This window comes from Cervus elaphus, chromosome 22 (genome assembly GCF_910594005.1).
Source record: "Cervus elaphus chromosome 22, mCerEla1.1, whole genome shotgun sequence".
Classification (NCBI taxonomy): Eukaryota; Metazoa; Chordata; class Mammalia; order Artiodactyla; family Cervidae; genus Cervus; species Cervus elaphus.
In genome coordinates this window covers 50512471-50536789 of record NC_057836.1, presented here as the reverse complement: position 1 = coordinate 50536789, position 24319 = coordinate 50512471, and the positions used below count along the sequence as shown (strand labels likewise).

The 24319-nt window shown below is 38.9% G+C and overlaps 2 protein-coding genes across 4 annotated transcripts in view; one reads left to right on the top strand and one right to left on the bottom strand.

Annotated features, from left to right (window-relative positions):
• WASHC4 (WASH complex subunit 4) overlaps window positions 1-7739 on the top strand; it is a 53176-nt gene extending 45437 nt beyond the window's left edge. The window contains exons 30-33 of the mRNA XM_043882577.1: window positions 1783-1879; window positions 2484-2680; window positions 3003-3102; window positions 5117-7739. Coding sequence (XP_043738512.1) covers window positions 1783-1879; window positions 2484-2680; window positions 3003-3102; window positions 5117-5184 — 462 coding nt within the window. The 3' untranslated portion in view covers window positions 5185-7739. The remainder of the gene's footprint in view (window positions 1-1782; window positions 1880-2483; window positions 2681-3002; window positions 3103-5116) is intronic.
• Window positions 7740-10442: 2703 nt separating this feature from the next.
• APPL2 (adaptor protein, phosphotyrosine interacting with PH domain and leucine zipper 2) overlaps window positions 10443-24319 on the bottom strand; it is a 54094-nt gene continuing 40217 nt past the window's right edge. For 2 of the 3 annotated variants that reach the window (XM_043882578.1, XM_043882581.1), the window contains exons 12-21: window positions 24180-24222; window positions 24038-24094; window positions 23849-23937; window positions 20044-20202; window positions 19835-19887; window positions 18120-18294; window positions 13980-14016; window positions 13648-13788; window positions 12820-12867; window positions 10443-11558 (exon numbers count right to left, since the gene is read on the bottom strand). In XM_043882578.1, coding sequence (XP_043738513.1) covers window positions 11424-11558; window positions 12820-12867; window positions 13648-13788; window positions 13980-14016; window positions 18120-18294; window positions 19835-19887; window positions 20044-20202; window positions 23849-23937; window positions 24038-24094; window positions 24180-24222 — 937 coding nt within the window. In that variant the 3' untranslated portion in view covers window positions 10443-11423. The remainder of the gene's footprint in view (window positions 11559-12819; window positions 12868-13647; window positions 13789-13979; window positions 14017-18119; window positions 18295-19834; window positions 19888-20043; window positions 20203-23848; window positions 23938-24037; window positions 24095-24179; window positions 24223-24319) is intronic. The other variant, XM_043882580.1, reaches the window with a different exon arrangement.

The following is a 24319-nucleotide window of genomic DNA, read 5'->3' as shown; positions in this document are numbered from 1 at the left end:
ATTGAACTGGGGTCTCACACATTGCAGGCAGATTCTTTACAGTCTAAGCCATCAGGGAAACCCGAAAGTGAAAGTGTTAGTCGCTCAGTCATGTCCAACTCTTTGCGACCCCATGGACTGTAGTCTGCCAGCTTAGAACCATTATTATGGATTCAAAGTATCTGATGGGTACAGATAGCTTTTTTCTTCATGCATTTTCCTTTCTGTTGTTTCTTTTTTAAATACATTACTGTTAATACTCTGTCATAATAATTGTTATACCATGTAGCAAAAATGTCCATATTTATGTGATAAGCATTATCTTTTCATATTTAGATAGTTGTGAGACTGGAGGCAAATCTTAGTCATATTTCAGTAATAATGTAGTTAACTCACGGTGAGTTCTCACCATCTTTCTTTAATTTGAAGCCATAGTAAACAGCAGTGAGGAACCATTTGTGGGTCTGAGGAAGAGTGGAGTTTTGCAGGGCAGCTGTCAAAATTCAGTTAGTGATGGAGAAAACAGGTGGGTTAAGAACACTACAAAGAAGAAAAGTATGGGACACTATTGTTTTCCTTGAGTTTTAATCTAATTTCAGAAAAAACCATGAAATATCTAAGGAAGAAATCTTTAACAAAGATTTTACAAAATGCAGTTCATTGTCAAGTCAGTTTTACAGGCAAAAAAAAAAAAGTGAAACTTGACAATCTTGTTTCCGTTGTAAGCTATTGTAGCACTTGTCATACTGTACCATAATTATTTTTAAACAGGCCTCTCGTTATTCTTGTGCTGTGCTATCGTAGCCCAAGTGGCCGCTTAAATTTAAATCAGTTAAGGTTTTATAAAGAGTTCGGTTACTCAGTTTTACCAGCCACGTCTCAAGTACACGTGGCCAGCTGTGGCTGGCGGCTACCGGATTGGACAGTGTAGGCGCCCTGCACTCCTGCCCTTGTCAGGGGTGTTGCCCTGTGAGTGTTACATGGTGCTCAGTTTTTTCACTGTAATTATTTCATTGGGCCTCCCTGTGGCTCAGTGGGTAAAGAGTTTACCTTCAGTGTGTTAGAGATAGGAGGAGTGGGTTCAATCCCTGGGTTGGGAAGATCCCCTGGAGAAGGGCATGGCAATCCACTCCTGTATTCTTGCCTGGAGAATCCCATGGACAGTGCAGAGGGTCATAAAGAGTCAGACACGACTAAAGCACCTGAGCACACGTAGTAAGTTTAGTAAATCTTTGTTGAATCAAATGCTGTGATTAGTTAAGTATTTTACAGGAGCTAAATTTTTAGGGAAGTGCTTTTTGGGGGGAATTTGTTTATCCAAATGACCACTAAGCTTTTTAAGCCAAGAATATGGTAAGCATGAATTGGGTGGGCAGAACTAAGGATTGCTGTGTTTAAGAGTACTTAAGCTTTTAAGTGAAGCAGACCTACTTTTCTGACTCAGCTTTGCTTTAGGTTATGACTTTAGGGAAGTTACTAAACCTCTCAAGCCTTAGTCCCTTCTTCTGTAAAATGCCGTGATATTTTAGAATGAATCTTACAGCAAGGCAGTGTGCTTGGGTTAAGTGGTGATTGAGGGAGTGCTGATATTTAAAGGATTTGGAAAAGAGCCATTATGAGATACTTACACATATTGTGACCTCACCAAGAGGCTTTTTATATGAGGCAAGTGTTTCAAATCAAAAAGGCAGGAACTTAGAAGAGATCCTATTTATAGTTTTTGAAATGTCTGTTTTAGGAACTAAATTCTGCCGACTCTTTTTAGCACAGTTGTTTCTCTGATATGTTGTTATATTTTTTTAGACCCTCAACTTTGTAGAGCATTCCATTAGTTGCAAGGAGAAATTGAATAAAAAAAATAAAATTGGAGCTGCCTTTACTGATGATGGCTTTGCCATGGGTAAGCTTAATGAAATTCTTTTCCCATGAATTTTGTGTTTACCTTACAATGAATTTTTCAAAATGTTTGCTTGAGAATAGATGTATGTGCTCTTTGTAGATTGATTTTTCACAAGCTGTGTGTGTTTACTGTTTACTTTTAGCTGGGTCATCTGGTTGGTAATACTTGTTTCCCATCATTTGTACTGTTCATGCTCCTTTGGTGTTGCTAATCACTTGGGTTAATTATTTAGGCTTTGTTTTTTGTTGTAGGTTTACAGTCTGACCATCTTTTATTTCGTTTCTCTGGGTTCCTTGTAGTTTCCTCACTTGTTGTCTGTTTAGCAGTAGAACCAGTCTTACAGCCCTGTGTTATCACCAAGTGATCTTCATAGCCATATTATTTCTTTTTATCTTCTTGATTGGCTTTTTAAAAAAAATTTCTTTATGGGATCACATCTTTTTAAGGAGGAATTAAGCCATGTTGCTAAACTTTTCATTTGTGCTGTAAAGTGTAATTGGAAAGAGGATTAATTTTAAAACAGTTAATTTTAAGAATTATTGGTAGAGTAAAATACAGTTTCTGTACACATTGTAATTTGATTTTGGTTTTGCTGACGACCCAGGTGTGGCTTACATTCTGAAGCTTTTGGACCAATACCAGGAATTTGACTCGCTTCACTGGTTCCAGTCTGTTAGAGAGAAATACCTGAAGGAGATGAGAGCAGTTGCTAAGCAACAGAATGTACAGTCAACTAGTCAGGATGAGAAACTACTACAGACCATGAACCTCACTCAGAAACGCCTGGATGTTTATCTGCAGGTAGAGGAGAATAGTAGTCAGATCTGCTCTGACTCTTTAGTACCCATTACTTCTTGATCACTAAAAAAATGTCAATCATTGAAACTCCCATTTTAATAGGTGAGATGAATAGTGGTCATAAAGAGTATATTTTTAAATGAATGATAGTTGGAAGCCATTTGACTCATATCTTTAAAAATGGATGGATTGCTTAGTTTCTGTATTTATGATTTGCACTCACTAGAGCATTTTAGAAAATGAAGAGATATTAAATATGGTAGTTTTGATGTTTTGCTAAAATATGTATTTTCAACTTTTATTTCTGATATTTTTATTTACTTAGGAATTTGAATTGCTGTATTTCTCACTGAGCAGTGCAAGAATTTTCTTCAGAGCTGACAAGACTGCGGCTGAAGAAAACCAAGAAAAGAAAGAGAAAGAAGGTTAGCAAGTGGCTTTTATTTGGAAAGACTAGTAAATCTTTCATCAATAATAGATATGAATACCCCATATCTAGTCCAGATCTACTATTTATACCCCACATCTACTATTTATCTAGTCAGACTTTTCTTTTTGAAAAAATATATAAACCTAGAAATGTCCTTTTTTTTTTTTAAAGTAAAGCCTAAGTGGATCATTTGTGAAACTGAAAAGAAATTTAACATGCATTTCATTCTGGAATAACACTTTATTCAGTTCATCTTCTCAATTTAAAATTTTACGAAGTTTGGGTTTTTTCTTTTGCCCTTTAACTGTTAGCAGGTGAGAAGGAACAGATAAGAGGAGACTACATGCCGCTGAGGGCAGGTCTGCTGATGACTAGGTGACTGAGGGCCTGGGCAGGTGACTCGGGGGGCGTGGAGCGGCCAGGACTGTCTCAGTGTCAGAGTGATCGCTCCCGTGCTCCTCTGTGGCCAGACCTTGGAGAGTCAGAGCAGTCCAGCCGTAACCACTGACGGTCACCGAGGAGAGAGTCTGTCCGATACAGTCTGTGTGGGTGTAAATCCTGCAGTATTTCGTATTTAAGGGACCCTCATGACCGTTTCTCTCAGATTTGAAATTTAGTACCAATTGTTTTCTCTGAAAAGTGATGATTTCCTTTTTTCTGTTACGGAAGTTATGCCACTTGGGCTTCCACTTCAGAAGCTCAAAACCAGGGACGGCAACTTGACAGGTTCACATTTGCTGTTTCCTTTTTCTTGTATTTATTTCACTAATCAAGAATAAAAGAGCTTCATGAACTATGATACTTTTATTAATCTTATCAGTTAAATTTTTAAAATATATATTTCACACTGAAGAGAGATCATTCATTTCAGTAGACCACTTACATCCATTACCCTATTCCCTATTGATAATGTTACATCAGTGTTACTAGCATATGCAGGCATTTTTGGAATCTATACTAAATAAGTATTGATAATTGTGTGCTTGAAAAATGATTTCAGGCTGTTGCCTGGAAGATAATCAGTATTTATTAAGTGAAAAAATACATATTTATTACTTTGGGGCTCATTTAAAAATAATATTTAGCCAAATCGTCTGGAAGAATCTGAGTCAGTATAATCTAAACTGTGAAGAGTTTAGTAACTGAAGTGTGAGTTCAGTTTAGATTAGAATCTAAGAGTTTAGATTCAGTAAGGGAACTCTTAGAACTTAGAATCTAGGAGTTTAGATTCAGTAGTTCAGTTACTGCAGTACATAGGCTGTGCTCAGGCCCGTCATGATGCCAGAACCTTGTCTGCAGGTGGACTGGATGTTTACTTTAAGGCCTAGAGCATTAAGACAAAATGAACATCGCAGTCTCAGTAGAGCTCCTTGCTTTGGACTGCTGTTCTTCAGCAACTCTCTGGGGTTTGGGGTTAATGTATATTACCCATGTATCTGCCTGATGCCTCGGTGGTGGCTCTGCTGTAGGGCTGTTTTAGCTAAAGGTTGCTCAGAGTTGCTAAATATATTAGCTAAATAGTTTTTCTCTGTTAATGAAGTATATGCACATGACATTTTTCACAAAAAGCCAGAAATTCATTTTATTATGTTCATAATAAAAAATCACATTTAAAAATAAATTATAAACATAATTGGGAAGGTATTCATTCTGGACAGTTTTATGTGTGAATTTGCAGTCATGTTTTTACCAGTAACAGCCCTACGATTTCCTCGCCCAGGTGGGGGAACGTGCAGTGTGAAACCAGCCCCACTCCAGACACAGTTCTGATGTCTCAACAGTTCCACACCCCCATTTCAAACTAGTCAGAACATCACATTTGCAGTATTTAGCCTAGAGTTCTAAAACATGAAGGTAGATAAACTGCATATAATTTGTGATATTAGAGAAATATTTGGTAGATGCAACATTTTGTTCATTTGAAATTTAGCAGTATTGTCCTTGATTTTAGTTTGTTTTTTGTTTTTTTAAATGAACATAAATATGTCCATTTTCACTCATGCTTTCAGAAGAGACTAAAACAAGCAACGGAGACCTGTCCGACAGCACTGTGTCTGCAGATCCTGTTGTCAAATGATACTGATGGTATGCGTTGCCCCTGTGAGATCATCAGAATTGTATGTGAAGTGGATGTTATAAGCTAATAACAGAGTGTTTCCTGGGCTGCATCTCTGGGAAACATTTAAATGCTGCATCTCTCTAAGTCAGTGCTCTAAAGTGAAGTCCATTCTCCGTCTAAAAGCTGTACTTTTCGAAGGTTGAAAATGAGATTTTAAAATAAGATTTTTTTCTTGGACTTTAGGCTTGATGTGCCTGCTTGGGAAACCGGTGTTTGAAATGAAATGTTAGAAGGGTTAACCCACATTCCTAAACTGCCACCTCAGATCTCTTATAATCTACATGAATGTTTATAATTTGTATTTGCATAGGTCTTTGGTCCGTATTTGTCTCAGTCATTGGAAATTCAGTGCATATACTATGTTCAGCCAGTAAATATGTTTAAACAAAAGGAATTGAGCCTGAAATTCATGAAGCATACATACCAATATTCTTATAAAAGGGATATATGAAGATGGTATTGATACTAGAGGTGAGGCGCTAGTGTATTCTTTATGTACAGTGTGAACTGGTTCATTGTTAATTTCATGTGACTCACAAGAGCTGCTGCTGTCCAGTGAGAAATTTTATAACTCGTTTACATTGCTTTGAGAACTTATTTAACCTCCAACAACTGCTTTAAATTTAAGATTTACTTAATACTCAAGATGGAGGAAAATACAGATAAAGCCATAGATTCCTGCTTGACGCTTTACTTTTGGCTGAAGGCATATTTATACCAGAGAAAACTGAATTCTTACTTCTACATCCAAACTCAGGTTTCTTCTACATTAGGTTCAGTTGAAGTCTTGGTGATGGTTTAGGCAGATTTTTTTTCTTTAAACCAAGTATAATCTAAGAAATCAGATTTAGCACTGTGCAGGCTTTAAAAAAATTACCACTGTGAGAATGAAGTTCTAAATAACTAAATCATTTACTGATTTAAAAAGTACAGAAAGATTTAGAGTAAATTTAGTTCCGGACAAGCAATTATTAGCTTTATTTTTGTAAAGATTATATCAGTTAATAGTAAAACGGTTAATCATGGCCTATAATATTTTAATATAATGATACCTTTACAGTGAAAACAAAGTTTGAAACTTTACATGTAATACTAATGTTATTTTAGGAAATACTTGATTTTTCCATTGCACTTGCGTATAAAGCATTTCTTTGGGTAAATTTTGGGAGTAATTTTAACGTTGTTTGATTTCCAGCTTTTGGAATGGATGTACAATGCCCTGTCTGTTCTCATTGATCACAGTCAGGGTAACTTTCCCAGCTCAAAATAAACATTTTCACTGTTAAAATTCAGAAGAAACAGAATAGGTAGGAAATGTTTTTTATTGTGTCAACATGACTTACAGAATTATGTACAATGGATGGATTAAAGACATTTAATATTTGTAATTCATACTAACTGTAGAAATGGCCCTGAAGCATGCTGCATAATTAATAATTTATATTTTCATTATCATCAATGTTTATAGTAATGATCTTGCATTTGACTATCAAATTGGTTACCATTTCATAGCAACAGTATTATTTTTTTTGTTCTCTAACTTCCCTAAAATCATTTCCTTTAATAGAAATTCTGATTAGAAGAGAATCAAAGGTTTCTGTCATTTTTCCCACATATGTCAGTTATTTTATCCATACTAGATAGAGGTCACATGCTGACTCCATGGATACCTATGATTATGAAAAATGTGACAGATCAATATTTTACCTTTAGTTCAAAATAATGTCACTGCAGACTGGATAGGGTATAATAAGTTTACTTATTTGAAATAAAATCTCTGAAAAAGATTAAGCATATTTAAATGCTGTTAAAGTGCAGAGCAACAGGGCTAAGTGTTCTCACACCTAAGTTAATGTACATGTTTAGATGATGGTTTTCCTTGCCAATGTATTAATGTTAACATTTTCATTTTTTTCAGACATACTGCAATTTAAAATTTGTGTAAGCATTTGTTGTAAATTCACATAAAACTTAATGTTCAAATTCTCAGGAATTAAGGACTAACCATAACATTGTCAATTCTAATTAGATTTTATAAAAGATAGTAAGTTTGTTATCTCCCTTAAGTGGGGGCTTTCCTCTCCCCCAGTTCTAAGAGAATACAATATGTATAATAGAACATTAATAAATGCAATTTCCAAAATTTACTTCCTTTGGATGTTTGTTCAGAATTGAATGTCTTAAACCAGTAGTTCTTACTCTTTCTGGAGTTCCCTTTAATAGTATGTGGAAATGTCTTTTAAACAAATACTTGCATGCATGTAGGCAAGAAATTTCAAGTAAAAAATTGACATTGGCTCCTCTGTGCAGCCCAGGTGAACTTTTTGTTTTCTTTCCTTTTTATATTTTTAATCTTTCTGTTGCTTGCTGTTTTCAAATAAAAGAACCCAAATGAATGTATAATTTTAAATCTTACTCCTGGGGAGGGATCATTAATCTGTGGTGCTGTAGTGCCATTTGCAGTCATGACTTGGACTGGAACAGTATAATAAAGAAAAGCATTCTAAATACTATGCTGGAAAAATGTTCTGCTTTTCTCTTCTGAGGTGGTAAATTTGTAAGGTTGTGGGAAAGCTGAGACAATACCATCACATACATTGTCCCCTTACTTTTTTATGCTGGACTGGCCAAATATAAATGGTGGACTTTAGCCAGTTTTAATAATTTTAGTTCTTTTTCCAGCTTAAGTTGCAGAAGTTTCAGACTGATGGTATTCCTTAAGAGATTTAATGCTACATTTTTTTGTTTTTAGATGTTAGGACAATTAAAAGTTTAAATTGTCACAGATTTCAGTTTTAAAAAAGGAGTCCAGAATAAGTGGGTCTGTAGCTATTAAGTGAAGTCATAGAAGTGTGCAGTGATGGTAATGACATATGAGAGTTTAGTTTATACAGGAATTTCTTATAGGAAAGGTTGATTTGGGCAAGTATATGGATATTTTCCTCTATTGTAATAGTTTGGTTCTTCTTTATCACCTAGTTTACCTAATAGCACTGCTTGTCCCCATGAGTGGAGAACATACTCGGGGAAAATAGGTGAAATTTCTCTCTCAGTCCGTGTAGATCTGATGTCATAATTCTGGAGTCACCTTTAAGGTGTACATTCTGTAATGTAAGATCTTTGTGTATTGAAACATTTTCTCATAATGCCGTCATTATCATTAATGTGAGGGACCAAAAAGTTAACACTTCTATACCCAGAATCTCCTGTTTATATAAAGGTGGTACTATTACAGTAAACATTTCAGAATCTGTACAAAAGGTAATAAGGCATTAAAGATGCACTTTTAAGTTGATGCAATTACTTAATATCAGAATCTTCAGAGATGACTGCATTGGAACATTTGGAGGTTGCTTTGTCTCTGGTTTTCTGTCTGCTAACAGTATAGCAGAAGCATAGATTCTGGAACCATGAGTGATTTGAATCCTGAGTTGCCGCTTACAAGTTTACTTACCTTCTGTGCTTCATTTCCTCAGGCCTAAAATGGTGTAATAACATTGTTCATAGATTGAGGATTTAGTTAATATGTATAAAGCCACTTTATTAGGAAACAGTAACTGCTATAAATACTATTACTGTGGTTGCTCCTATAGGCAGAAATGCACTTGGCATGTAATCATTAGCTGTTGAAAAGTCTGAAGATAAGCAGTCTGTATTTGACTGTCTCATAAAATCTTCCTTTTTAAACAGCTCGGTGGAGGGTTGACAGCGTGAGGCAGGTCTTGCTCCTCCCTGACGCTGGCCTGACAGGTGCCTAAACAACGAAAGGCAGTGCTGAGAGATGCAGTTTGGTGAGGCTAGCTGCCTGATAAAAGGTCTCATTTTCCTCCCTCCCACCTTCATTTACATGGATGGCACTTGTGAATTTTTCAGAGGGCTTTCCTATGCATTAATGCACATTTCAGTTGAGAGAAAGGGAGTCACCCACTGTTTCTGAATTTAAAATTTTTATTTAAAAATCTGATACATGCAAAAGTGTATTAGTATGTATGTACTATTTAGTGACTGAAAAGAGAATGCCTGTGTAGCCACCAGGTGGGTTATGAGCTTATTACCTTAGATGCCCCCATTATTCCTACAATAATCCCTTTTCTACTGCAGAGGAAGCCACAGGGCACTGCGTTTTTCTTGAAAGTTACAACTGTCAGTATTTTAAAAAATGTGGTGGTGATTGTGTTATTTTTTAAAGTTAAATGTATTCTTACTGTGTGCTTATATGACTTTAATTCAGTATCACTTTTGAAATTCATCCACATTGATGTATATAGATCTAGTTCATTTGGCTTTATTTCGCTCATCCTGGATTACATGAATACAGAGATTTAGTCTGTTGATAAGATCTGGGTCATTCCCAAATTTGGGATCGTGTGCCTAGCGCTGCTCTCGCCGTCACTGTACCTGTCCCTGGGAACGTGTGTGGAGTGTCCCCGGGCTGTGGGTCACAAGTGAACCTCACTGGTGCCAGGGCCAGCTCTACCTGCAGGTTCATTGGAACAGAATGCCAGGCTGTCGTCCCATCCCAGAAGTGCTCGAGGAGACTCCCATTCCCTGACAGGAGCTGGATTTCCGCAGTCTGGTCAATATCGTATCTGTGTGGTTTTAATTTGCATTTCCTTTTTATATGATTGAACATATTTCTATTTGAGTCTTCTTTTTCCTGTGAAATGTTTTCATGACTTTTTTTTAAAATTACTTTCATCTTTACTGGATACATACGGTAGCTCTGTTTCATCTTTTAAGGAACTTTCATACCATTTTCCATAGGCTATACATTATTAAAACTTTTTAATTAAAAACATTGATTTTGTTTTATTATGTAGATATTTTATACCCTGAACGGTTCTAAGCAAGAATTCAGGGGGCTGTGGCTCTTGAAGCTTGTCAGAACTTACTCAGCTATGAGCTACTATGGTTATGCTATGATTTTATGGTGTATACTTTCATACTGTTTTGACCAGGTTACTGTGTTTCTGATGGTGCCAGTTTAATTTTGAGTTACAAAAGTTTTAATCCATTTTAAAAGCAGCACCTTTTAAAAATTTGGCCTTGATCACGTTATTCCACTTACCTTGCATAATACATACCCTCTGCTGTGATTTCATTATGTCCTGGAGTTTGGTTTTTGTTTTTTTTAATTAACTGTTAAAGCTACAGAAACAACTTTAGTTTTCTTTCATGGATGTTGTAGAAAATAACCACAAAAAGAAACAGAATGATAGTTTTTATTTGCTAGCATTTATTGCTAGGTTAATTTATTACAAAGACAGTGGTATTTCTGTTGAACTTGGTTATAATTAAATACACTGTATCAATTAAAGATCATTATGCTTATTTCCTAATGGGCTAGGATGTCTGGAACCTGTGTGTCAGGGTACTTTTCTACCAAGCCCCACGGCCAGCTGTGCTTCAAGTGAGTTTAAAAATTCATTGGTCCCTTCTTTAAGGAGGGTCTGGCTCAGAAGAAATATAGAGATTGGTAGAGCTGCACACTGTCCATGGTGCTCCACCCCAAAACAGTATCTAAAGGCCCATACACTCCAAATGCTGGTTCATTAAGGTTCCACTGTAAAATCAGACATCTTCTGTGGTACTTATCTGCTTGTCTTTTTGTTGTGTGATGTTTGAACGATCACCAAAACTAGACCTGCGTTCCTGCTAGTGCTCGGACTTCAAAGCACAGGGCTCACCACCTGACTGCACAGATTAATGCTGTTAGGTCGAAATGATGAGACAGACTTGATTATAAACAGACCAATTTCAGAATGACAGGCACTTTCAGTTTCATTAAAATACAAAAATAGATTATATTAATAGGAAATACTTAGTGTCTATCAAATTATAAATCTAGACTTTTACCATTTTTTTTAAAGGATACTGGAAACTGAAAAGAGATGACATTGAAATAAAGTGAACAGTGTGTTTTTTTCATAGCTTTCATTCTGAGCACTGAACAATGCAATCTAAGAAAAGGACTTACCACAAAGCACCTAAAATAACATTTGTAGATGGGTATGTTGTCAACCATTCCTTACTGTTTCCCTCCCAAGTCTCAGTACCAAGGCATCAAGAGTACATTCCACAAGCGATTGTCAGCATTCTGAAACCAGGTGGTGTGCCTGTATGTATCAGAGAAGTTGAAAACCCTTAAGGAGGTAGCTCTCCTTCCTGGGTGGTCTTCACCCAAAGGCGCAAGGAAGTTATGCTTCAGATTCTGCGCCTCTATTTTCACTTGGACTTCCGTCATTGTCATCTGGTTGATCGTTTAATAGTACATATTTTCCATCATTGGTTAGTGGTATGGACAGCATTAATTGAGCCAGTGCTTCTGGATCCTGAAGTTACGGGAGTTTAAGAAGGAGAAAAGAAAACACTTAAAATGCACTTAAAACCCCTTTGGTTTGGCTGTCATATTCTGTAATCTAGCCTCATTTCTTCTGACTCTTGTCTTAGGTATGCCTTCTTGCATCTCTTAAAAAAAAAAAAAAAAACCACACCTCAGTTGTATTACTTCTCCCAAAAACTAGGCAAAGGTTCTACCTGTCAGCCAAAATATCATTTACATAGCAAACACAATCATTTTTGTGGAAGAGTCCAGAGCGGAATTTCTTTCACAGCCCTGACCGCTGTCTTTAAAACTCCTGTTTTTCCTTTTACTCTATTTCCTTTTACCAAGAAGTGCCAACTATGACTGGTTGGCTCAGCACTTGTCTTTATAAAGTTTTACTGGAATATAGCCACGCCAGGTCATTTACGTACTATGGCTGCTTTCGTGTTTCAACAGCAGAGTTGAGCAGTTTGGCAGCAGAGATGGTGAGCCTGGAAAGGTTTGGCCCTTTACAGAAAGTTTGCCAACTCTGACCTACACCATAAAATACAAACTTGCCGCGCGTGCTCCTTTTTCATCATGTTGGTCCTCGTCCTTGACCTGCCTGCCCCTCCCTGATGGAGTAGAACTGTACAAGTGTGATACCCACTAGCTACATGTTTCTATTTACATTAGGTAAAACTAAAAATTTCAGATCCAGTTCCTTAGTCACACTAGCCACATTCAATCTGCATACTAAACAGACCGTCTCTGTTACTACAGAAAGTTTACAGAAAGTTTTGCGGGGCAGTGCTGAACTAGAAGCCCCTGGGGGCAGGAACTGTCTCTGACTCACTGCTATAACTGCAAGGATTTTTCTTACACAGAATCTGCTATCAAAAATTAGTTGGCTAAATGAAAGATGATAAACTACTGATAGGTCTGAGAGTCTTCACTTCCAGTTTCCAGATAACATCTCAGTGTTGCTGGGCCTGTGGCCACTCGGGGGGGTGAGGCCTTAGAGCACACGGCAGATACTGGTTGGTGTCCTTTAATCTGAAACAGGAGACCTAGCCAACCACCACAGGAGCTGTAGCCGTGGTATTTGTTAGCAACGCCACGTGTTTCCAGTGACAGAGGAACCAGCTGACCAAAAATGCCTGACACACAGAAGGCCTAAAAGGAAGCCCCAGACGTGGCCACCCTGCCTACTGAGCATCGTTTTTGAGAGAAAGGTAAGTGTACAGATAACTTTTGAGTTGTTCAGCCAGCACTAAAATGAACCTTACCTTCTGAACCTCAATGATTTCTTTTCCCAAATTAATAGCATAACATATCTGCAAAAAAAAAAACAAGAAAAGCAGTGTTTGGCAGAGAAGGATAAGAACCTGAGAAGATGATGTGATCCTGAAAGTACAGTGAGGTCACAGTCTGCTTCCGTCACCGTGGAGGCAGAGGACCTGGCTGCAGGAAGTTGGTCAGGTGGGGCTTCTGAACACCAGCATCCACCTGTACTGGTCTCCTGTTGCCACTTTATGTTAAGTGAAAACTGACGTTATTAAATAGTCTAAAATTCTTACCGGATGCTTTTTTCCTTTCTCTCAACCATATTTAGCCACTGCATGTTCATACACACAGTGCTTAACAGATACTTCCTGAAAGAAGGGTTGAATCATTTTGATTACTTCTAAGTAGCAAAGGCAGCCACAAAGTTTCATACTAAAGAAAAGAACAGTTAAGATGTACTTTCCTGACATCTGCTTCCTTGGTTTCCTCCCTGAGAAAAGATTTTCTCCACTGTAACTTTTAAAAAAAGAACAAAGTTTAGGTGAACTGCCTTTTAACATTTCCTGATCTCTCCTAAGCAATTGTATTTCACCCTTAAAGTTCTTCACTCTTTCGCTTGATATGTACTTTCCATATGGAAATTTTACTCCAGTTTTCAGTGGGGACCTGAAGAATAGTTAACTAAATGTTGAAGAGGTTTGTGCAAAATAACCCTTTAAATATCTATTTTTGGACTGAAATATTATGGCATCCTCAGTCTAATGCTCTCCCAACTGAGCTGCTATTTTGGCCACCTTTGCAGCATCTTAAGATGAAGAAAAGAACAGGACCTTTTCGCCTTCTGAGTTGCTTTCAAAAATATACGTGCTCAGAGACTCTCCGCCTGTGGATTCAGGCAAGCGGACCACAAAGCCAACCAGTCTCTTGTTTTCTTGATGAGCAGCAAACTGGGTGACACTGGTGAGTTCAAACTAGAAAAAAACAGGAATAGACTGTTACGACGCAACAAACTGGAGTTAGGGTCATTCTCCATGGAAACAGTGCACACTACTAGTGACGTTTAATCTGGCAAGTAAATTTTAAGTGCACACTGGGTGTTTCCGGTGACTATAAAGGGGAATTAAAGAGTAATCACTGCAGTTAGCACGCAGCAGGTACTTACATTGGCCCTTGTTACTTGAGTCTGGGGGTCTATCAACCTGAAATTTTAATAAGAGATTCATTATATCACAAATGTTGGATAAAATTATATTCTTAGATGAGTCGGTAGAACTTCAGAAGGAAACCATATAACACTTTAAACATGAAAACATATTTTCACATGTTTTTGTCTGGTTGAGGGCAAGGTGAGCGCACCCTGTGACCATCCAAAGGGAGCGAGTGCCCTGGTTTCTGCCTTGATTGCACCTGTGCAGTTAAACCTCAGGGCATCTTTAATGGAAGATGATGGCAAACAGTGGGTTTCACGGCATTTTAGTGCTTATCCAAAGAGGCAGCATTATAATTCTCCAGAAAAATTAATGTGGATGGATAATACTCTGCAGCCGCCGCCTTAGAAATTCCTATCAGCCTGTTTCCCGTAAGTATCAGAAACAGATGCTTCTTAGTTTTAAGAAGTTTTCTCAAACACATGGGGTAGAGGTGAGACCAGTTAAGAGATTTAACGGAACTGTTCCCAAATTTAACCAAACTGTCAGTCTGGGTGTAGGAGGAGTCACTGTAGGAAGGCATTCTAGATACTCTCAACAGCACTTTAAGCGTCATCCATATCTGATCTGAGAAAACTATACAGAGTTTACCGTCATTTTATAGATACAAATTTCTACTTTCTAAAACATAGTATTGTGTATATAAATTATTATTGATGTGCTGTAAGTTTCATAAGTGAAAGTGAAATATCTATTCTCTTTATTAAAAGATGGCTATAATTCTATTTATATGGAATGTCCAGAACAGGAAAATCTGCTAAGACATATTAGTGGCTAGAACTGAGCAGGTTGCAGGGGAAAGGGAGTGACTGCTGATGGGTCTGAGTTTTTTGGGGGGGATGATGAAAATGTTCTAAACTGTCTGGGTGACAGTTGTGCAAATTGTACATACTAAAAAACACTGCAAATCGGTAAATTGTACAGTATGTTAAGTTATATTTCAATAAAGCTGTCCCCCACTCCATGGTAACAATTTGAAAAATATACACTTATATTTGTTAAAGCATAGGATTTATCATCAGAGGGCTCAAGACTAAATTCCTGCATACTAACTTCATGATCTTATGCAAGTCACCCTGCCTTCTCTCATCTGCTTTGTAAAACTGGGATAAGAACCTCGGTAAACTTCAAAGAGGTGATTAACAAAACATGCATGGAATTTTAAGCTACAAAGCTAAATAATTACTTATGTCTTCATTAGTGAGTGGCTCAGTAATTAGTGGTGGCTTAGAAGGTAAAGCATCTGCCTGCAGTGCGGGAGACCCGGGTTCGATCCCTGGGTCGGGAAGATCCCCTGGAGAAGGGAATGGCAACCCACTCCAGTACTCTTGCCTGGAAAATTCCATGGACTGAGGAGCCTGGTAGGCTACAGTCCATGCGGTCGCAAAGAGTCCGACACGACTGAGCGACTTCACTTTCTTTGACTTTCATTAGTGAGTATGAATTTAATGATTTTTAAAATATACATCATAAACAATTTCCCTCAAGTTGGGATAACCAAAGTATTTTGTAAGTTTTCTATAAATGGAAATTTAAAACTTTTAGTTTGTTGTGTATATCAGGTAACCTGTATTTGCTTCTTAAGATCTGATTTCTGTGTGACTTCTAAAAACATATGAATTCCCATACAAGGATGTGTGTGTGTACAGTGGTAAAATATACCCAACATCAAATTCACCATTCTTGACATTTAACACAACACAGTATTGAACAAGCATCACCACTATCTAGTTCTAGAACAACTTCATCACCTCAGAGGGAAATTCTGTATCTGTTAGAGCAGTCACTTCCCATTCTACTTTCTTCTCAGCTTTTGGCAGTTCTCACTAATCTTTGTCTCTGTAGATTTGCCTATTCTGGATATTTCATATAAATGATCATACAATATGTGGCTTTTTCGTGTCTGTCTTTCAATTAGTATGTTTTCAAGGTTCATCTGTGTTGTAGTATATACCAGTACTTCATTCCTTTTTTTAAAATTTATTTTTAATTGAAGGATAATTGCTTACAATAGTGTTGGTTTCTGCCATACATCAACATGAGTCAGCCACAGGTATACATATGTCCCCTCCCTCTTGAACCTCCATTCCTTTTTAAGGCTGGGTAGTACCCCACTGTACATATATACCCTATTTTGTTTATATATTCATCTTTTTGATGGACACTTGGATTATTTCTCTACCTTTTGGCTATTGTGGACAGTACTCTTATATGAACACTTGTTTTAAATTCTTTTGGCTATCAACCCAGGAATGGAATTCTATGTTTAAGTTACAAAGGAACTGCCAAATTACTTCCCACGGTGGCTGAACCATCTTACATGCCCACCAGCAATGGGTTCCAGTTGCTTCACATCCTTGCTAACACCTGCTATTTTCTTTTTTTAAAAAATCTATAGTCATCCTAGTGGGTATGAAGTGGTTCTGGGTAAGATTTTTATTCATGACATGAGCATATTTTCATGTGCTTGTTGGCCAATTACATATCTTTGGAGGCAGAGATAGTCCTTTGTCCATTTTTAAACTGAGGTTTTCCTTTGTTGATTTGTGAGAGTTCTGTGTATTAGATAAGGAGGATCTGACAATGTTCTCTCCCTTTCTGTGTGTGGTCTTTGCCTTTTTTTTGGATCGTGTTCTCTGATGCACTACTTTTTCCTCAGTGCTTTTACATATATTTAATCTTTTTGGTGGTGATTATAAGAACAATGAGCCAATGGCTATGAACGGTCCAGGACATACTTGGAGAAAAGCTTTAAATAAATGTAAGTTTTTATTCATAAGAACCTCAAAGCTGGTGCCCTGGGACAACCCAGAGGGGCCGGGGGGGAGGGTGGAGGGGGGTTCAGGATGGAGAGACACATGTACGCCTGTGGCTGATTCAGGCTGCTGTATGGCAGAAACCACCAATTAAAATGAATGAATTAATTTAAAAAAACCCTCATTCTAAGTAGGTTTGTAACAAATGAAAAGGACTGATTTTAATAAATGGAAGAAACTATATTCTGATTTTGCCAAAATACTGGTTAACTGTTTTGAAACTTACCATTTATTGAGCACCTTCTATGTGACAGTCATGGCTGTATTTTACATGAATTAACTCATTTATTCCTCATGACAACACTATGTGGTGTGGATATGGTTGTTTTCATTTTATAACTGAAGAAACTGAGGCACAAAGGTTAAGTAACTTGCTCAAGTTCAAACAACTAATAAATGCCAGAGTCAGGAATAAGACTCTAAAGCAGTGCTGCTGTCCCATAGAAATTTAATGTAAGCCTTATATGTAATTCAAAAATTTCTAGCAGCCACATCAAAAAAAAAAAGTGAAAGTGTAATTAATATACTACTATAATAGATCAAAAATCTTACCAGCCAGAGGTGTTACTAACATAACAATTACTTTGCTTTCTCTTTGAGGTGGGTATGACCCTGACCCTAACCCTAGTATGAGAGCTTAAATATTGGCATGTGTTTTACACTTCTCAGCTCAGATGAGTTAGGTTTCAGATGTTACATGTAGCTGCAGCATGGACAGTGCAGGTCTTAATAAAACCTGTGCCAACCACAGCTTGACCACTGTTTGCCATCATCCATACAGATCTTATTATTTGAAACCCCAAATCATGTAGTTGGTATGGCTTGACTATTTTCAGCCCAACAAATATTAACCAGATTTTCCTTGTGGTGGTCTAGTTATCTCAGGCAGGCTCATGTTCTGTTTTCACAGTTTTTAAGGTTTTATTAAACAGTACTCTGAGCTGAGGTGAAGGAAAAAACAAAACCCCTTTCATTTGCAAGCTCAGAGAGAGAGTACACTCAAAGGACAGCATCTTTATGCACAAGGGGTGGGATTCACTCACCACTGAAAATGCCAGTTTCTAAAAGTACCAGCTTTCGTCTTAAAGGGCACTTCTTTGAGCCAGTGTATCTTATGAAATCGAAATGTATTATAAAAAGCAAAGCAGAAACATGAACCGTGTCTTCACTTAATCCAATCAAACAAGTACTCTACTGTGAACATTCTAGATGGTTAGACGTGCCTTAACAGGGAGTTGGTAGAAGCTGTAGGAAGTCTGAGAACGAAACTGAACGCACCTCAGGGCCTGACTGGTGACCATCAGGTGGGACTCTGTCATCCGGAAGATGTTATGAATAGCCCGAGCAGCCAGTACTTGTCTCATCGCTTCGTAAATCACTTCCGTAGTGTTGTCTGTTTTGACTGCCATTGATCCCAAAAACCGAACTATAAACATCTGCTGCAAAAGAGAATCTGCGAGAGAGCATTTTCCGCTCAGGATCATGTTCACTTCCTGCCTGCCGACCCACGCACAAGAGGCACACGTTCTGGTCTGAAGACAGGCCAGCTTCAGATTCTCCTTGCCTTCTGGAGGGCTTTCTAAAGCCAAAACTTCTCAGTACTCTGATTATGTAAACCACAAACTGCCAAAGCTCTGAATCTTCTACTGTCTACATTTTGTCTGTTTGGAACTATTCATTAGACTAGAAAAGCACCTCTTTTTCTTCATCTATAAAATGAAACCAGATGAATGTCCTTCTAGTACTAAAACTCTAGGGACCACATGTAAAAGAAAGTGTATCATCTTCCTTTTGTCCGAAAATGAGCTTTTCCAGATAATAGAATATTCATTCATTACTTTGGCCTGCTGATAAAATCCTCTTATATAAGAAAATTTATTTGAAGACCTGATGTTGGATCTCACTCAATTTATGCACATCATTTATTACTGAAGGGCAGTGATGACATTCCATAAACTCTGGGAGATCTCACTTAACTTATTTGATGCTGATGAGCTTACAGTATTGGCTTCTTGATAATGACACATAACCTGACAAGCTGAGTGACAGCAATCACAATTGGAAAATCATGAAGAAGGTTTGGAAGATCTTATTTTCTGTAAGAACAACAGTTCTCCTTTCTACCATTTGAAAGTAAGCAGCCTACATTTTCTTCACTTTTCTTCCCTTTTAGTATCCTAGCCCCTAAAAAATAACTAAATGGTTAAAAAACAAATTAGGAAAATATAAATGACATGTTATAAATGGTTACTCCCATATGAAGATACTTTTTACAAGTTTGATGTTTTCTGTATAGACCGGTAACAAAGTGTGGACTGTGTGAAAAGTCAGCTAGAGAGTCAGATCTGAGGCAGAGCCTATTTAATAACATCATTTTTCCTTTTTCTGCCTAAAGCTGTGAGAAATGCCTCTTCGCAAGTCCTACTTTTAAATTTACATAAGTGGCATTTCATTCTAATGACATTCTGTGGCTTCAGTCAGGAAGCTGTGTTAAAACAGAAGGCCTTGCCAGCACTTCTGAACTGTCCTGGCTGGGAGCTGCACTCTGTGGAGTAGCAAGTTATGGCTAGCTCTATTGGGTATGTTCTTATGTACCTTACAAGAATGTAAATCAGACAACAATCTGAGTTACAATGAATTAAATACCTTTTATCCCCCCCCCATCTTTCATATCATCTTCAAATTTAAGAATGAGTTTTTGTGCTTTTATTTTTCTAAAATGAAACAGCCTATTTATGACGCATCTGGATTTTACCCTCTTGGAGTTTGTTTTGCAGTAACATGATAGCAGATTTAGATTCGGCAACATTGCTCTGCAGGAGCTACAAAAAGGTTATTGGATGTGGCTAGATGGTATGATGCTTGCAGAGAATGTGTCAGCCACCCCTCAGTTTCTACGCTAGACCTGTCCTAACATGACTTCACATCTTACTTCAAGGGCCCTGATAATTCTGTGCTGGGGAAAGAAAAAGCACACAAAACGAGCCACTTACCTTCTGCTTCTGGAAATGTCACATCCTCAGTTTCACCAAAGGGGTTGGTACGCCTAGGGGGACAGCCAGAGTCAAAACAATCCCGAGGGCTTCAGTTCAAACAACACTTAACACCTGAACTCTACGCCAGAAGGGGACAGTCTTTGGGGAGGGGGGGCGGGGGGGGGGACGACATTCTCCCAGAGGTAACCCCCCTTTTTAGCCCATACCTGCCTCCTCTGTTCTGATCAAGGAATTCTGTAGCGGGAAGTACAATGTCAAACTGAATAGGTGTTCCAGGTGCAATTAGTTGTTCTGCTTCAGGTATAATGACTGTTGCTTTTGGAACTATCTTGTCATTTTCCATCTCTGAACTTTTCACATTCTGGCTAGAGTACGAAGTTGGAAAAAAAATTTTTAAATGCCTCTTGACCTTAAGTTTTTACAATCAAATGAATACATGTCGAATGCCTATGTGACTTTTACAGGTAGATAAGGGAGAAGATCTAACTTACTCTACCAATAAATCTTTTAAGTTGTCATTCACATCCGTGGTTAAAATTCGTTAGATACAGCTGGTTCTGTGCATGACATTCCACATGATGCTAGAGTGCTGCTTATATTACCTATTAATTTCCTGTATCTTTCTCTCTTTAAGACAGGTTTTTGAGGGCAAGAGCTGTAGCTAAATCATATTTATTGCTTGGTACACAGTAGGCACTCACAAATGTTTGCTGAATGAATACTACATTTTGGCCTAGCGGTCACACCCTGGCTGTCCTTCCTCCGGAGGGCCTCCCTCTCCCCCGCTCAGCGCACCCTCCACTGTGCTCCTGCCAACTCTGCCTCAGTTCCACTGCTCACCCTCTCCTGCACTGCAAACATCGGCTCAGACCGCCCTCCGTCCACCAGGCCTTTCAAGCCAGCCCGACCCTCTCCCTCTGCAGTCCTGTGGTGCTTCTCAGGAAGGCAGGAGGATAGTCGTGGACCTCCGTGTGCCTCCGGGGCTTAGCACTGGACCCACACATGCTGTTTGGAGATTGTGGCCAGAACAGTAGAGCACTGTCTGAACAGTGATTCACCCTGTCTGTCCTCTTCCAGTGTCAGCATGCTGTAATTTAACCTTTCGTATGTTTATAATCTTTTCTCCTGAGCTAGAGTGTAAGTGCCTGTGAGGGGCAAAGAATGTGAAAGTATTTTGAATTTCTTACATTATTTGAACCAAAAGAAGACTCTCAGTATCTTTCCATTCATTTGATATTTTGTGTATCAGTATTTCAAATTTCTCAAGTATGTCAATAACTTAATACATTGTAAGAACTATTTTATAGTATCATCTGACAAATGAGCATAATGAATGGAAAGTGGACAGAGATACAACAGACAGAATAGCAGATAGTCACTACAAGGAGAGACACTTAGTTTAACCTCCACTGTTAACAGAAAAGGAATCCACAGCTTCTAGAGAAGCTGATGATCCTGAATGCACTCGGTTATCTGGTGGGTGAGCTAGATTAAGAACTGAGTCTTTCCCACAGTGTCACACTGCCTTAGTAAGCAGAATGACAGAATCACACCTGCTGTTCAATGCAGTCTTTAAGGGGGAAGTATGATACAAGTGACTCACTGGAGGAAGGTGTGAGTCTGACTTCCTTTACAATCTGTCCCTGTCTCCCTCTTTCCCAAGTGCATCTCCTCTCTGGCCTCCCTTGGCTGACCATCATCTAGTTACACTGATATCCTTTCAGTTCCCAAAAGACACCAAGCTCTTCTCTGCCATTCAGCCACCACAGCTGATGTTGGGAATGCAGTATGTCTGGCTCTCTGCAAGAGAGGCTACTTCTCATCTCTTACTTCTCAGTTTAAATACTATCTCCCCAGATAGGCCCTAAATTGGTCTACTCTTTATTCTTTACGACAGCATTCTTATCTTGACCATAATAGTGCTTTCCTGTATTTTAACTTATTTACCTCTTGCCTGTCTTTCCCTACGAGTCTGTAAGTTTCATGCCCTAGCTCATTGCCTGGCCACATACTGGACATTTAACAAACGTGTTGAACAACAGGATAAATGAATGAATATTAGATATAAGTAACTGCAGAATAAGTGAAGGCCACACATGAGATTTGCTTGGAAGTGAACAGCAATTTGTCCCCAAGAACACAGTTTGTCTGCTTCATCCCCTCACTGTCATCAGAACATTTCTTTATCCTTAATGAGTTGACCCTAAGAGAGTACCCTGCCCCTCCACTGCTCAGAGGCCACCTGGCAGCCACGTGTCACCCTGCCAGTCTCTGGGCTGATTCAGCCAGCTGGCTACAGTCATTTTTTTCTAGGGATTCTTCTATAGGGTCCTTTCTAAGAATGTAGTTTACATATTCTAGAACAGAAGAGAAAAATCAGTTACTGAATCTGAGGCTGCAAACTGTTTTTTCAGAAAGCCAATCACACCTAATTACTAACAATAACTGAACTTTGGCACCCCAGACAGTATTTTAAGAGTGGGAAGAGGCCTTGGAGGTGGTCTAATTCATTTCATGTCAGAGTCGGGACAGAGGCCTGGAATGTTGATAACTCACTCAGGGACATCCATCTGTGTTCAGAGCAGAGCTGTTGGTAAGACCACGTCTCCTAACTCCAGTCTAGGGCATGTTCTCCACTCTGTCCCCCTCACAATCTTGTCCCCTCACACTCGCATGGCTTTACAAAGAGAGGACAGACACTGACCCAATCCGAGGCTCAGAGAGGAGCCCCACTGGCTGGATCTGGATTTCCATTTCCATTCATAAAGTTCTTTCCTTAAAGCTGCACTTGATAAGCATGCTACTTGTGTGTAAACTGGTATCCTTAAATTAGGGCACTGGAGTGTTCTCAAGACTTGCTGCCTCTTCCTCATTTTCATTCCCTTGGCTCAGGTTCTCCTCACAGGACATCGCATGGGGCCCTCTGCCCTTCTCCTCTCCCACCCCACCCACTCTCTCCTAGGAAGGGCCACCAAGCAGTCTGGCCACGGCGTTCAGACTGCCCCCCCTTCTCAGAGCCTGCCACTGCCATTCTTTCACGGTTGGACTCAACCTGTCTTGTTTCACCGCGTGCTCTTCCTCCTCCCGTCCCCGTGCTGGGTGTGTGAACACTGGCTCCACACTGCACCGGACTGAGACCCTGGCAAGTTACTTAACCACTCTGCGCTTTCTGACAACTGTCTGCTGGAATCACTGGACAGCAGCCGTAAAACACATAATGGGGTTCTTCCTCCCATGCCACTGAAGATGGGTGCCTGATACATCCATGATTTAACTCACCCCTTGATACCATGCTTTCATCAGCATAACAGATAAATCGGCCTGCTATTATTTAACCAGTGGAAAATCCTGTTTAGATAAAGGGCGGCATTCCTAGAATAAATCCTAATGCAGCATTCAAAACAAGAGGATAGCTGTCCATGTGAAAATGCTCACTATAAATGACAACAGCAAGTAAAGGAAGGGAAGACAAACCAATGTACTCAAACAGACAATAATAATAATTGATGGAATAGTGTGGAGTTAAAGGAACAATTATGAAAAAAGTAAAAATATGAAAAATATGTATGTGAAACATGCAGATATGAAAATACCACTGTATGTGCTGAGAAGGCCTACAGCTGTAACATGGACACACAAAAGGTGACTTTCTTCCTTATTTTAAAAAATTTTGTTTTGGTTCCATAACTCTGCTGATACTGACACCAATGTGGGGAGAACTCCTGACTAGCAGACATGCTGGTCGGTGCACGTGCCATTTGCTCAGGCTGTAGCCACGTGGACCCAGGGAAGGCGGCCGATGTTGAAAGTAGGCAGCTTTGAATCCTGGCTTGGCCCCCCATCTGTGGTGTGACCCTGAGCGAAGTGTTTACCCTTTCCTGGTCAGAGTTACTGTTTCTGTAGAACAGGGCTGGACTGGGAGGTCTGGAAGCATGAAATTTCTAGTACATGTGAAATTCCTAATACACAGTTTGGCTCCAAAAAGCTACTTTTCTTTTGTCCTTTAGTTACCTGGGGCATGGACTTTCTTGTTTTTTTGCAAAGCTTGTAACTGGAGTCACTGCTTGGAGAGCTGTCTGATTCAACTTGATGGCGACCGCCTAAAAATCCACAGGAAGACACACTCAGGTCCAGGAGGTGGGTGCTTACCTTTCACACTGAGAAAAGTGCTGAGATGCAGGTGGGGTGGCTGTGAATTACCTCTGGGTTGTCAGTCAGGTAGATCTGTCTGGAGATGTTGTTTATTGCACATATCCACTGCAGACGACATAAAAAAAAAATCCTGCTGAATCCCAAAGTCACCCACCATACTACAACAGAATAGAACAAATGAAATCTTTACCTCTTCGTTTTCCTTTCTGCTTTCTGCCTGGAGGATTATTCCCCTGAAATAAAGAACATCTAAGTAAGTGCCTCCCAGATCTCTGTGACTGGGACATACTTCCCTCTCCTGGGCCTCAGGTTTCCCATCTCTACAATGAA